Genomic DNA, 14,705 nt, shown 5'->3' with positions numbered 1-14,705 from the left:
CCACTTCGACTCCTAGTTCGCTCGGCGCTCGTGCGCCCGAATATGGCTGACATAGCCGATCTTGGAGGTGAACCTCCGCGCACATTGAGGGCACGTGAGAACACCAGCCACATAGTGGTAGTGAATGGAAGCAGGCTGGCGCGCTTTCAGGTCATCGCGTTTAGCGTCGAGGTCAACTTTACGTTGCTCCTCGAAACCATGCACTTTGTCATGGACCAGCCTGCGCCACTCAGGACGTTGTGCTGCCAAACCTTCCCACTGAGAGGGCTCGATGTCGCATCTTTTCATGTGTCGTTTCTGAACATCTTTGTATCGGAGGAGTTGTCCGCCAAGTTTCCGCTTACCTTCCTCTAGTTCAGAAAAAAAGATGCGCTTCGCCACTCTCTCCTCCGCCATACGCGATACGTGACCGCACCACCGAAGCTGTCGACGCATTAGGTAAGCCTCTATTCCACCGACCTTGGCTCGTCGCAGAACTTCGGTATTTCGCACTCGGTCAGACCATTTGATGTTCATGATCTTACGCAAGCATTTGAGGTGGAACCGGTCTAAGGTACGAATGTGATGACGGTACACGCACCACGTCTCGGAAGAGTATAAAAGGTTTGGCAGCACAACCGCCATGTACACAGAAATTTTGGTGGCCAGTTTTAGGTCATGCGAGCAGAAGACCTTGGAACACAGTTTCCCAAACGCTGCAGCTGCAGCGCCGATCCTGCTGTGCAAAAAATGTTCTATTACATAAGTAATCTACATAAAATTGCCTACAAGAAAGATTCAGTACAATTTTTCGCTAGGATCAATATTCAAAGAGATTTCAACGCGGGAAATTTAACTATAATCACTTCTAAGGTCCCGTTTTTTAGATTTTCGTAAATAACTCATAAACGGTGGCCAATATCAAAAAATGTTGTTAGACTTTAATAATCTACACAAAATTTTGAATAAAAAAGCTTTAGTATACTTTTCGCAGGGATCAATATTTAAAAAGATAATAAAGAGGGAAAGTTAATTATAATAAATTCTAAGGTTCCCTGTTTTTATTTTTTCGTTAATGATTTGAAAAGTATGACTTATATCAAAAAAAGTCTTATACATAAATAATAAACGTAAAATTTCCTACAAGAAACATTTAGAACACTTTTAGCTAGGATCAATATTTAAAAAGACAAAGCAGCGGGTAAGTTAATTATAATCAATTTTAAAGTCCCTTTTTAGTTTTGTGTAAATAGCTCGTAAACGGTGTCCCATAGCAAAATAGGTTTTTAATAACAAATTATCTACATAAAATTTCCTCCAAAAAACATCTGTAACACTTTTCTCTAGGATCAATATTTCAAGCGATATTAAAGGAAGAAATTTAATTACAATCAGTTCACAGGTCACTTTTTTTTAGTTTTTCGTAAATAACTCGTAAACGGTGGCCCGTTGCAAAACAATATTCTACATAAATACTAAACATAAAATTGTCCACAAAAAAGGTTCTGTACACTTTTTCGCTACGATCAATATTTAAAGAGGTATTAAAGGGGGTAAGTTAATTATATTCAATTTCCAGGTCCCTATTTTTAGGTTTTCGTCTATATAGGTAAAGAACTATTTTATTTTATTTTATTTTAAAAATGTAGACCCATTAGTTTCGGAGATAAAGACCAGACCATCCCCCCGATGGTAATTTTTTGTAATTTTAATGTTTTATTTTGGGGGGAGGGGCTTTATCTCCGAAACTATTGGGTCTAAAATTTTGAAATAGTATACAAAATAGAACCTCTATAGATGACAGGAAAACCTATTAGAATTATGCAGTCAAGCGCGAGTCGGGCATTACTTAGTTTTTGAACTGATCCCGACAGGTTTTTTAAAGGCAATCACTCGCGTTTCACATATACAAAATACATTGTTAAAAATTGGGTAATGTACGGAACCCTTGCAACGCGAGTCCGACTCGCGCTTAGCCGGTTTATTTTCATTTTGAGGTACGGAACCCTAAAAAGAGAAAAGTGTTCCATATGTTTTTCGTAGAAAATTTTATATCGATTATTTATTTACAAGAACATTAAAAACTTATTTTGCTATGAGCTTTATTTTACGAGTCATTTACGAAAACCTAAAAATAGGGACCTGAAAATTGATTATAATTAACTTACCCCCTTTAATACCTCTTTGAATATTGATCGTAGCGAAAAAGTGTACAGAACCTTTTTTGTGGACAATTTTATGTTTAGTATTTATGAAGAATATTGTTTTGCAACGGGCCACCGTTTACAAGTTATTTACGAAGCTCTAAAAAAAAGTGACCTGTGAACTGATTGTAATTAACTTTCTTCCTTTAATATCGCTTGAAATATTGATCCTAGAGAAAAGTGTTCTAGATGTTTTTTGGAGGTTTTATGTAGATAATTTGTTATTAAAAACCTATTTTGCTATGGGACACCGTTTACGAGTTATTTACACAAAACTAAAAAGGGACTTTAAAATTGATTATAATGAACTTACCCGCTGCTTTGTCTTTTTAAATATTGATCCTAGCGAAAAGTGTTCTAAATGTTTTTTGTAGGAAATTTTACGTTTATTATTTATGTATAAGATTTTTTTGCTATGAGTCATACTTTTCAAATTATTAACGAAAAAATAAAAAAAAAACCGGGCAAGTGCGAGTCGGACTCGCGCACGAAGGGTTCCGTACCATAATGCAAAAAAAAACGGTCACCCATCCAAGTACTGACCACTCCCGACGTTGCTTAACTTTGGTCAAAAATCACGTCAAATTGTTGTATGGGAGCCCCATTTAAATCTTTATTTTATTCTGTTTTTAGTATTTGTTGTTATAGCGGCAACAGAAATACATCATCTGTGAAAATTTCAACTGGTCTAGCTATCACGGTTCGTGAGATACAGCCTGGTGACAGACGGACGGACGGACGGACGGACGGACGGACGGACGGACGGACGGACAGCGAAGTCTTAGTAATAGGGTCCCGTTTTACCCTTTGGGTACGGAACCCTAACAAGGAACCTTAGAATTTATTATAATTAACTTTCCCTCTTTATTATCTTTTTAAATATTGATCCCTGCGAAAAGTGTACCGAATCTTTTATATTCAAAATTTTGTGTAGATTATTAAAGTCTAACAACATTTTTTGATATTGGCCACCGTTTATGAGTTATTTACGAAAACCTAAAAAACGGGACCTTAGAAGTGATTATAATTAAATTTCCCGCGTTGAAATCTCTTTGAATATTGATCCTAGCGAAAAATTGTACTGAATGTTTCTTGTAGGTAATTTTATGCAGATTACTTATGTAATAGAACATTTTTTGCTATGCGCTTAAGAGTTATTTACGAAAAACGAAAAAAAGGGACCTTTAATGTCAAATATCTCACTTCCGGTCAAGAATTCGATCAAGCAACCGGCAAATTCGGATTCAGCGGGGTCTAATTAGGTTAAAAAACCCGGTTGCCAAAAAGTAATATGCTTTGCCAGTCGAAATCGTTTTTATGAAAAATATGACCAGTCTATATATCTAAAATATAATATACCGGTGTCGAGAATGCTATACGTTGCATCCGCCATCCGGCATCCTATCCTTAATTTTAATTACTTATTCGGATTGATCGTCGGGCGCCCTCATTTATATTCTACAATTTCTTGTCGGACTATAACTGAGGCCCACCGTAAAAAACGAAAATCGAAATTTCTTTATCTGCTTCTCGAATACGAAAGAGGAATAAAAAAGACAACTTCGCGGTAGGCCCCAAGGCCCCAATGTTTTCCGTTCTCTTTGACGGCGCAGCAACTAGTATCATTTCTCTTTCCTCGCTCTTTTGAAAATGCCGTTTGTCAAAAAAAGACAACCATACTGGTGACAAGATGAACTTCAAATCAAAGTGTTGCCTTTTTTGGTGCATCCAGGCTGTGTATGCGTGCGTAAAAAGTGTATGTGTGCTCTTTTAGGGATGTGAAAAGTCGATTTTAATCATGTTATATATCGATAAACGCTACACAGCGGAACGAAATAGCTATTAATTGAATCTTCAATATCTTTGTTAAACATAAACATAATTGAAATGCTAATTAATAATAAAATATTTGAGGTCACCGGGGACCGTAGGGCTGGCTCGTTCCTCGCCCAACGGATCGGCATAGCCATCCAAAGGGGGAACGCAGCCAGCCTTATGGGAACCCTTCCACAGGGTTCGGACCTGGGTGATCTAGCCTAATATATACATATTCGGCTAGATCACCCACACCCACATTATGTTATATATATTTTTTTAGGTATTAGTTTTAGTTTTTTAGGTAGTTTTATAATAAATATATTAGAATATAACAAAATAATTCAATTATTGCGGAACATATATTTTAGTACGTATTTATGTATTTTAATTAAATATCTGAACTTTCCCTTCGTTCCCTGCTGGGGCGTGACGATAAAATTGTGATCTGATAACCACAATAAAGAATAAAAGCGTTTAAGTTCATTTTAGGTATCGTTAAACCTTTTAAGTAAAATTAAAATAGATAGTTTATCGATATGACTTTATCGACATGGCTGCAGCAAGGTGGTGTTAAATTGTTAATAGTACACTAAACAAAAGTAGCAACAGTGACAGCTCGCTGAGGCGTCATCTAAAGCCAAGCGCGCACCACGATTTTTTGTCGCGCGATAATTTAGTCGCAGAAATGTAACGTATACAGGGCGTCCCACAGCTATGCCACATGGAGGGTAAGTACCCTGAATATTGTAGATAGAACATTTTGCTGAAAGAAGACATTATTTTAATTTAAAAAACAATTTAAACTGCATTCATAGATTTTTAAATAATTACATGGTTGAACCGGGAATCGAACCCGCTACACGGAAAAAAAACATCCTGTAGCTTTTTCATACCGATCGAAAGGCTTCATCATAAGGATTATTTTTTGCTAAATAACATAGTGTCAGTAATAAAAAGAAACCCATGAATTTTAACATTTTTAATTCAAATTAACCAATTTAATTTATCAAATGCTCAAAATGAGTGTCATTCTGTTGAATACAAAGCCGCTCTCTTTTGATTATTTCGCTAAATTTCACATCAAATGTTAAAATTCATGGTCTTCCTTTAGTTTCTGACACTATGTTATTTAGCAAAAAATAATCCTTATGATGAAGCCTTTCGATCGGGATGAAAAAGCTACAGGGTGGTTTTTTTTCTCGTGTAGCGGGTTCGATTCCCGGTTCAACCATGTAATTATTTAAAAATCATGAATGCAGTTTAAATTGTTTTTAAAATTAAAATAATGTCTTCTTTCAGTAAAATGTTCCATCTACAATATTCAGGGTATTTTCCCTCCATGTGGCATAGCTGTGGGACGCCCTGTATAACGTATAACGGGTTTATATGGCGGTGCGCGCATATGCGAGAAAAAAATCGCAGCGATTTTAAAATTGTGATTTGTTACATTTTTCCGCGACAGCGCGCGACGCGATTGTCGCACAGTGAATTGCAGCATACGAAGCTGTATGGCCCCGCGCGCACTGCGATAATAAAATCGCAGCCGGGACCTCAGTCGGCATTTCGCTCTCCAAGCGTCAACATATCGGAACCTGCTTCTCCAATGGAGTTACAAGATGAGACGCCAGTGGCCTATTTTATAAAGCTACAAGTTACAATTTACAAGCGGAAATCTCGTTCTAATGCATAGGGTTAGAAAGAGACTTCCGCTTGTAAATTGTAATTTGTAGCTTTATAAAATAGGCCACAGATGTTGACCGTTTAATTATAGAAATAGAAGGAGATCACCTTTGTGGTATAAATACTCAGTCATACAGCGATTGCATATTGTTTCACGACAAGCGACTGGTACGACATCCATGTCGAGAATGAACAAATCGTCGACTTTTTCATCGCAGTGCGCGCACTGAATTTTCTGCGATAAATTACAGCGCGATTCTAAAATCGTGTCGCAAAAATTAAAATCGTGGTGCGCGCTTGGCGTAAGTATATTATTATATCTATGGTAGGCCCTCTGCGCCTAGTTACATGCACCGTGTGCAAGTATTGGCTGTTCGACTGCGGATCGGATCCGATCGTCTATGTACCGCTGTATAGGTCCATCAAAAGTGTTACCATTATAAAAAAACAACCGTCAAGACAACGTCAGTTTGACAAATTGGTCTAACCTATAAATAATATCACGCTGTCTTGTGTTTCTCGTTTTAGAACGTTAGTTAAAACAGTTAAAAGTTGTATTTCTGAAACAATATTTTCATAAAACTATAAAAAATGGCGGAGCAAGTCAATCAACGTATTGAGGATATGATAAATGAGCTGGAGCAGATGCGAAGGACTGGCTTATATGACGAAGACGAAATAAGGTTTGTGTTGTATTTTATTTACAAAAAATAACACAAGTTATATCCATTTTACTAATGAACTTACGTATTCATTTTCACAGAGACATATCACGTAAACTAATGAACTTACGTATTAATTTTTACAGAGACATATCACGTAAACGCAAAGAATTTGAATATCGAATACAACGTCGAGTAAAACAGAAAGAGGATTACGTGCACTACATAGCTTACGAACTAGCCTTGATAGAAGACATCGCAATCAGAAGGAAGAAGATTAAGCTGAATGAGAAAAAGAAGGACTTGGAGTATGCCATAGCTAAGCGTGTGAATAAAGTATTCAAACAGTTTATATACAGGTTCCAGAATGACTTGGAAATATACTTCCAGTATATTAAATTCTGTAGAAGTGTGGGTTTTGATTATGCTGTGTCTGCTATTATTGGCCAGATGCTTCAGGTAAATATGCTGTGCTGAAATCAGCACCCTTTTAATTGGGGTTTAAAGTAGTTTGTTAAAGAAAATTGTTCTCATAAAACCTCTGTCCCTAAATTATACATGCATCTCTTTTATTCACATGGGATCAACATCTGATTGAATTCACGTTCTCACAACTAGTCAGACATCAGCCAAAACCTGTTTTCATTATTCTAAAGGCATCATAGATGTGATTAGTTATGCCTTTGTCTGGCAATCTCTGGCAGCGGGAATGTAATTAACCGAGAGAATATTTCAATAACTAAAAGTGTTTGCCAGCTGAATAGTGGATGGCGCTGAAGCTAATATACGGCGTTGCATGAACAAGAGATTTCCTTTGGCAGGATTGGTCCTTAGGACCCAGGGATAGATTCAAGAAGTGGAGCCACCAAGATTTTTGATGTAAATTTATAGGGGGGGGGGGGCTCTCAACTTGATCTTGATATCTGTATCATTTAAGCTACTAGATCAAGTTTGGTATTGTTTCCGTATAAATCGGGGGTGCCGAATTCATTTCTGATATCATAATGACACCATTCCGAAGTAAAAACACATAAAATATGAAAAAAATACTTTTTTTTAAATTACTCTTCACACTTAAACTGCTGAACCAATTTAGTTAAAATTTGGTACAGAGATAGTTTGAGTCCCAGGGAATAACATAGCACACTTGTAATCTCAATAATCATCCCTTAAGGGTATGAAAAGGGAGGAGGAAATTTGTATGGGGATTCAATAACAGCTGAACCAATTTAGATAAAATTTGGTATAGAGATAGTTTGAGTGCCGGGGAAGAACATAGGATAGTTTTTATTAAAAAAAAAACCTTATAAATGAAAGGTAAGGTGTAGGATTGTATGGAAAATCAATAAACGCTGAACTGATTTCGATGAAATCTATGTCTACATCTTTGATTTAGTTGAAAATGATTCTAAACTTGACTTAGAAGCTAAACTTAAAAAATTATTAACCTCAAACGTCGCAGACGCTTAAAACCCCCCCACCCCCCACCTGCACCAAAAATCTGGGTGGCTCCACTTCTTAAATCCTTCCTTGGGTCCTAAGGACCAATCCTGCTAAAGGAAATCTCTTGTTCATGCAATGCCGTGGTTGACCTTTTTTTGCTCTGAGCAAACACAACTAGAAGGGTTTTCACTACAATAGGTAAATTAGAACGAATTTCGTTTGTTTTAAAAACCGGGCAAGTGCGAGTCGGACTCGCGCACGAAGGGTTCCGTACCATAATGCAAAAAAAAAAAAAACAAAAAAAAGCAAAAAGAAAACGGTCACCCATCCAAGTACTGACCCCTCCCGACGTTGCTTAACTTCAAAACTTCAAAAATCACGTTTGTTGTATGGGAGCCCCATTTAAATCTTTATTTTATTCTGTTTTTAGTATTTGTTGTTATAGCGGCAACAGAAATACATCATCTGTGAAATTTTCAACTGTCTAGCTATCACGGTTCGTGAGATACAGCCTGGTGACAGACGGACGGACGGACGGACGGACGGACGGACGGACGGACGGACAGCGAAGTCTTAGTAATAGGGTCCCGTTTTACCCTTTGGGTACGGAACCCTAAAAAGCAATAAAACAAAAGAAATGCTACATTATTTGGTTCATGAAAGGTTCAAACTAGATTGCACGAATATGTCATTGTAATGTACATTTAGTCTCAGGAGGTTATATATGGTTTTTACTTGTATTTAATTACGCACACAGATGCATGGTGACAAACCCAAGATGTGGCAGATGGCAGCACTGTGGGAAAGCGAGGAGCAGGACAACCTGGACAACGCCAAGAGCTTCCTGCTGAAGGGTATCCATAGACACCCACAAGCGCAAGAGCTTTACTTGGATCTCTTCAAAATTGAAGTGGCTCTCGCTTTGAAAGCCGAGGATGATGAAGAGAAGGTAAGGTAAAGGGCCCCTGTTTCGGCAGGTTAAGGCTCTTGAGAGTGAGTTGAGAGTTTGTGTATTTTTTTTTAATATTACTAAGCATATCAATACCTTGAAAGCTTTTGAATATGTTATATTAGTTCTTTGTTAATAATTTAATGTATAAACTGTAGGGTTTTAGTTGAAACTTTTTTTTATATGAATTTTTTCGTGAACCTCTTATTTGGCTCCCATTTCGTGATACAAATTTAGGTCAGCTCCTAAATTCGTGAATTCGTGTCCCCTGTTTCGGCATAAAGTTTTCTTAGAGTAATTGGTGATAAATTGATAATTTGCTGATAATCATTTTAAATATTTAACGGTCTTACCTACTTACGAATAATTGTAAGGTCAAATAAAAAATAATAATAATAAAAAATGTTAAATTGAGAGCTAGCTTAAAGTTTTTTGTACTCGTCGATTTTAATGGTTGAATTAAGACTTAGGTAAACCATATGGGTACTTTAATATTTAATAAAAAAAAAAAATAGTTATTCACTTTTTCTGCAATAATCCCAATGCCTGCTGCGACCGGTTCATGGGTGTTTATTGTTGCGCCTGTGAACGGGTTCCAGCAGGCGTTCTACATGACATTAAAGCTCTCCAAGGGGCCTCTACGTGTTGGATCTATATCCCCACGCAAGCCTATCAAAAGACCGGGATTTGTAGGCCCGTGAATTCCAAAATGGAGAAACAAATAATAATAATAATTATTATTTACAAAAAATAATTTACTGTCTTATACGTTAAAAATAAACATACACAAAAATAAATCAAATTTCAATAATAAATAAAATTGTGCTAGTAGTTAATATGAGAATATACGTGGAACATACCTTAAGATTTTTAACTCGGGTCACATTCAAACTCGTTTTATGAGAATTCTAGTGAAAAAAACATATACCGAATTTCGCTCATACGAAACTTCATGAAATACATTAATTGTTTTCTAATTTATTTTTTTAATTATCTTTGTTGTTATATTTAAAAACAAGCACTCAAAATGTATCTAGAAAATCCTTGATTCGTTAGTGGCACGAAATAGGAGACACACGTAAGATAAAATGACCGCTATTTCGTGAGTCGATTTATTGCAATTTTAAGTTATTTCTATGCATATATTCAATCTTTTTTCTTATCAAATCAGTTACTAAGGAACCCACAGAAACACTCCCAAAAACTTTTATTCGAATGGGTTTAGCTTTTCCTTCCTATAAGCTTAACAAGTGAGAGCGCGCACCTTACGCCTAAAAAAAGTGCACGCATACAACACAGCTATTCGCGGCCGTCTAACAGTTTCGACAGTCGTATTACTCTTAGTTTAATCACTAAAATATTGGTTATCATTTTATTGAAGAGATTAAATAATACAGATTTTTTTCATATGTATAATTTGAATAAAAGATATTTGAATTCCTTATTATTTGCGCCAGAAAAAAAACTAACGAAATAACGTACTAACACGAACTTGGGGCCGTTTACCTTAATGCATATTCCCTTCATTGTATCTCTATATGGTGGATGTAAGAAATGCACTAAACACAGTGCCTGATTAATCAATAAGTTTTTATCTATGTCTGGTATTAGTTATTGCTGCTAAAAATTGCAATACAAAAAAAAACCGAGTAGAAGTTTTGTATGTTGAACCTTAAATCTATGTTCTTTGTTTAGCTCTCTCTATTTTCTTTGTCTACTCTGTATTTTATTAGTTGTAATAACAACTCTAAAATTTGTTGCTAAGGGTCGTATTTCACCTATCCAATTTCTTTGTCCAATGGGTGTGGGTTGGGTGTCGCATTGTGCTTTAATGAGAGTGAACTGCACTGTCATTGGACAGGTGGAATACCACCCTTAGGGTTCCATGTCTAGGAAGCACCAAGATCTCAGGAATAGATGGCCCCATAGAGAGGGGTCCCTACGCTCTAGAAATTTCGACACAGACCTGACTCAATATGTCCAAAGCTCATTTAGATAACACTAAAGGAGAAAATCAATTGGTAATCCAAAACTTTATATTTGTTACAGGAAAAACAAATAAAAAGGGCAGATGTGATATGGAGGAATGGTGCCAAGAGTATTGATGATATCACATACCTGTTCAAGCTCTGCGACTTAACTCTGAAATTCCAAAATACTGAGAATATAACTGAAGGAGTTAAAAGAGAGATATGGAGTCATAATGATAAGAAGGAAGTCTGGCCGTATATTGCGTCTAAAGAGTTAGAAGTAAGTATCATATCATATCAGCACTTTCATTTTATCTATGTTGTCTTGAAGATTTTATTAACCCTTTATAGGGAATAATAAAATATTATAAGTAATAAATGAACACCATTATAAGTCTTTTTTTTATATTTCATCCTTAAGCAGAATAAGAATAAGATTCCTTATAATCCTTCTTTTCTACTCAAAATAATGACTGATAATAATATTTAAAGCAAAACTTTAAGGTCTATCTATATTTTTTAATTATTTTCATTTTAGGCACTGTATCTTTACTGTTTCTTTTATTTACAGGGTTGCCACTGGGAGGAAATTGATGAATTTGTAGATGAAGACTCAAAATTCCCTATAAATCTTCTTAGATGTATTGGTGTATATGAGGAAGCTTTACAAAGGGTGGGTTTTCAATAGTCTTAGTAATCATTTCATTAATTGTACGGTACAATTTATTTTAACTATTGTAAAGTCATGAAACTTTTATGATCTTCACGCATTACTTTAAGTGAACATACTTGTTTTTTAGGACTTTAGGGAATTTTTAGGACTAGATTGGCGATGAGGCTTGAATTGAGGATTTTTTTCAGTCTTGCTTGTTAATGGTTTGAGTACATAAACAAGTAACATAATTTAAATTGTATTTGCAGTTTCCAGATGAAAAATTATGCAGTAAATTTATTCATGAACTCCTTGGACTAAATGAGAATGTATGTTCAGAAAATCAAAAGGTTACTGCTATCAAAGATGCTTGGATGTTTGGCCATGACAACGGACTCCTCTCTGATGATATGTATGCTTTTGGCATAGAGCTGTTGAAACTAGAAGATTCAATGAATAGCGTAGAGTTGGGACAGGTATACTGTTGCTAGTTGTAAAATTTAGATGGTTTTTAGGGTTCCGTACCCAAAGGGTAAAACGGGACCCTATTACTAAGACTTCGCTGTCCGTCCGTCCGTCCGTCCATCCGTCCATCCGTCCGTCCGTCCGTCCGTCTGTCACCAGGCTGTATCTCACGAACCGTGATAGCTAGACAGTTGAAATTTTCACAGATGATGTATTTCTGTTGCCGCTATAGCAACAAATACTAAAAACAGAATAAAATAAAGATTTAAATGGGGCTCCCATACAACAAACGTGATTTTTGACCAAAGTTAAGCAACGTCGGGAGGGGTCATTGGATGGGTGACCGTTTTTTTTTTTTTGCTTTATGGTACGGAACCCTTCGTGCGCGAGTCAGACTCGCACTTGCCCGGTTTTTTTTGTACACTTTGTACAACATTCTAATGTGGCTGTTGTACAGTCACCTGCAATAATATGTTACTCTTCAAAGGTCGCAAAAATATGTGACACGCTCTTATGGCCCTACAAATACGGTCGTGTCAGCTATTTTTGCGGCCATTGTTGTGTAACATATTATTGCAGGGGACTGCCTTTATTTAGCGCTGTGATGAATCATTGCTCATGCTCATGCACAATTTTGATTAGAATCTAAACCAAACCTCTTCCGAAACTGTAGCCACTTGACCTTGAAATATTGTTTCAGATATTGGATGCAGCAACAATGAGGAATCCACGAGCAAAGAGTGTATGGAAAGAGAAGATTCTTCTAAGTAAACACAATGAAAACAAATTATTGTCTATTCTAAAGGAGGCTACTAAAGTATTGGACCAAGATGATGCCATTTATCTATGGAATAGCACATTGGATGTTATTGAAAAGAGAGAAACTGTAAGATTGTAGATATATTTTGACTTATTTGGTTTATTATTAACTGTCTTTTATGACTGATTTGCTTATTTGTTTTCAGCTTATGGCTTTACACAAGAAATTCCAAAATTGTGAAACAGCTGTCCTCTTAGCAATCAAGCCGAAATTGCTCCAAAAAATGTATGGTTATAATGGATTAAAGGCAGCCAGGGAGTTATATGATGAGTTAATCAAGACCCCACCTCTTCAAAAAGATGTCCAACACGTTATGATTGAGATAGAGAAATCTCAAGATAAACCAAATGCTAAGTTGATAAGAAAGTACTATGAATATTTGGTTCATCATCATGGACAAGATAATGTTGATGTCTGGATGGATTACATGAACTTTGAATCAACTCTCGGCAGTGCTCAATTCTCTCCAGCGATTTACAGAAGAGCTGTAGCAACATTGAAAAAAGAATTAGTGGATGAATTCATTAAAGCTCAAACTTTAGCAAAAATAAAATAACTCGAATCATTCTATGACTTTTATTTAAATTTAAATATATAACCCGAGAGTGAGTAAAATAATATACAGTTGATAAACAACATATTTATTTTAAATATATCCACACCATTACTCAACAATCTAGCAAAACGAGAATATCCACAAAATACACCGTTCACTAAATTATTTACACATTCATTGTACACATTAATCTTTCTACAAGACTTTGAATCTACTTTGGTGATTGTGGAATAACACTTAGCAAATAAATATAGATCGATAAATGCAATATATTTAGGGCTAAGGAGTGACTACTGCATGGCTGCAATGGGAGCAATGTAGTACCTAAAGATTAGGGAGGCCCCGCGTTTGTGTTGCTTGTTTATTAGCAGATCCCGCCAGCAGGCGTGCCATGAGGGGTACTTAGGCATGGCCGGAGGGTTGCCGGCCTGCAGACTGGAGCTTGCAACTGCCATGCAAGTGGACACCACAACCAGAGGGTATGTCAGTGTGCTCGTCAAAAACGTGAGCAACGGCACTGTGTAGTAACGTAGGTCCTTCGTCTTCACAAAGTATTTGTTTACATAGTAAGCTAATGCTCCCGTGACTGCTACACAGGTCAAATCCCCGAGTAGTTTAGGAATAATCCCATGGAAAAAGCCAAGGATTCCGTCGTCCTTGTAGATAGACACGATAGCGCCTATCAATGAGCTGTAATGTTCTTCTTTGCCAATGAATGAAGCCATCATCCGCACAGACACAACGTGGAATGGATAAGACACTACTACGGACGCGGTGTGCATGATCATGTCTCGCCGCCCGAGTCTGATATAGTCGTCCAGCTTTGGCTCGTCGTCAGTGATGATGTTTGGGGGGTCATTGATTTCTGGCAGGTCAATCCCGACTGCGTGTATTACCTTTGACGTGAGCTGACTTGAAGCGATGAGGCCGAGTAGTCTTGCCGATAAGCCTCTGTAACAACCGAAGAATCCATCCGAAGCTTTAATATACTTGATGTATTGGAAACCGTTAGGTAATATCATGGCAGGGCGGCCGAACAATGTTGTCGATCGCCGAGGCGGCATAGGTTCGTAACCTAATTGGATGAGGACTTTCACATATTCCATGGGGTGGCATATTGTTGTAACGAGCAATTGAGACGGCAAGGCCGCTATTCTTTCTTTTTCAATTTCGTCCATATCCTGACAATTTCACGACCTACTTCTGAAATCAAAACCGACCAAAAACTACAGATTTCAGACTTGTCACGGATTTCAAATGTTGCCAGCCTTTGTTAGTTTATCCTCCTTATCAGCAAATAAAGGCGATCACTCACGAGCTAAAATTAATATAATCATTGTTTTGTCTAAGTTTTTTAAATATCTAAACAATAATGAACAATAGTAGTTTTTTTTTGTAATTCTCGAAAATTACAAAATGTGTTTTTTAGTTTAGTACTGATGAAACCGTTTAGGTGTTTAGATAACCAAATAAGGCAAAAACACATCTATAAATATGTATACGAAAC

General features: G+C 36.7%; 3 protein-coding genes across 3 annotated transcripts in view; 2 read left to right on the top strand and 1 right to left on the bottom strand.

The window, feature by feature from the left end:
* LOC134669094 (uncharacterized) overlaps positions 1–14,705 on the top strand; it is a 272,403-nt gene that overhangs the window by 95,661 nt on the left and 162,037 nt on the right. The gene's annotated exons all lie outside the window — the stretch shown is intronic.
* On the top strand, positions 6,181–13,208 carry LOC134669053 (U3 small nucleolar RNA-associated protein 6 homolog). Its single transcript, XM_063526576.1, has 8 exons — positions 6,181–6,364; positions 6,490–6,802; positions 8,544–8,735; positions 10,785–10,985; positions 11,277–11,378; positions 11,627–11,833; positions 12,523–12,708; positions 12,788–13,208. The coding sequence occupies exons 1-8, from the start codon at positions 6,273–6,275 to the stop codon at positions 13,196–13,198; spliced, it is 1,704 nt and encodes a 567-aa protein (XP_063382646.1). The 5' UTR covers positions 6,181–6,272; the 3' UTR covers positions 13,199–13,208.
* LOC134669054 (mitochondrial carrier homolog 2-like) lies at positions 13,204–14,464 on the bottom strand. The gene has a single exon (XM_063526577.1). The coding sequence runs from the start codon at positions 14,374–14,376 to the stop codon at positions 13,489–13,491; it is 888 nt and encodes a 295-aa protein (XP_063382647.1). The 5' UTR covers positions 14,377–14,464; the 3' UTR covers positions 13,204–13,488.

The sequence above is a fragment of the Cydia fagiglandana genome, chromosome 11 (assembly GCF_963556715.1).
Source record: "Cydia fagiglandana chromosome 11, ilCydFagi1.1, whole genome shotgun sequence".
Taxonomy (NCBI): Eukaryota; Metazoa; Arthropoda; class Insecta; order Lepidoptera; family Tortricidae; genus Cydia; species Cydia fagiglandana.
This window is presented reverse-complemented; position numbering and strand designations above follow the sequence as displayed.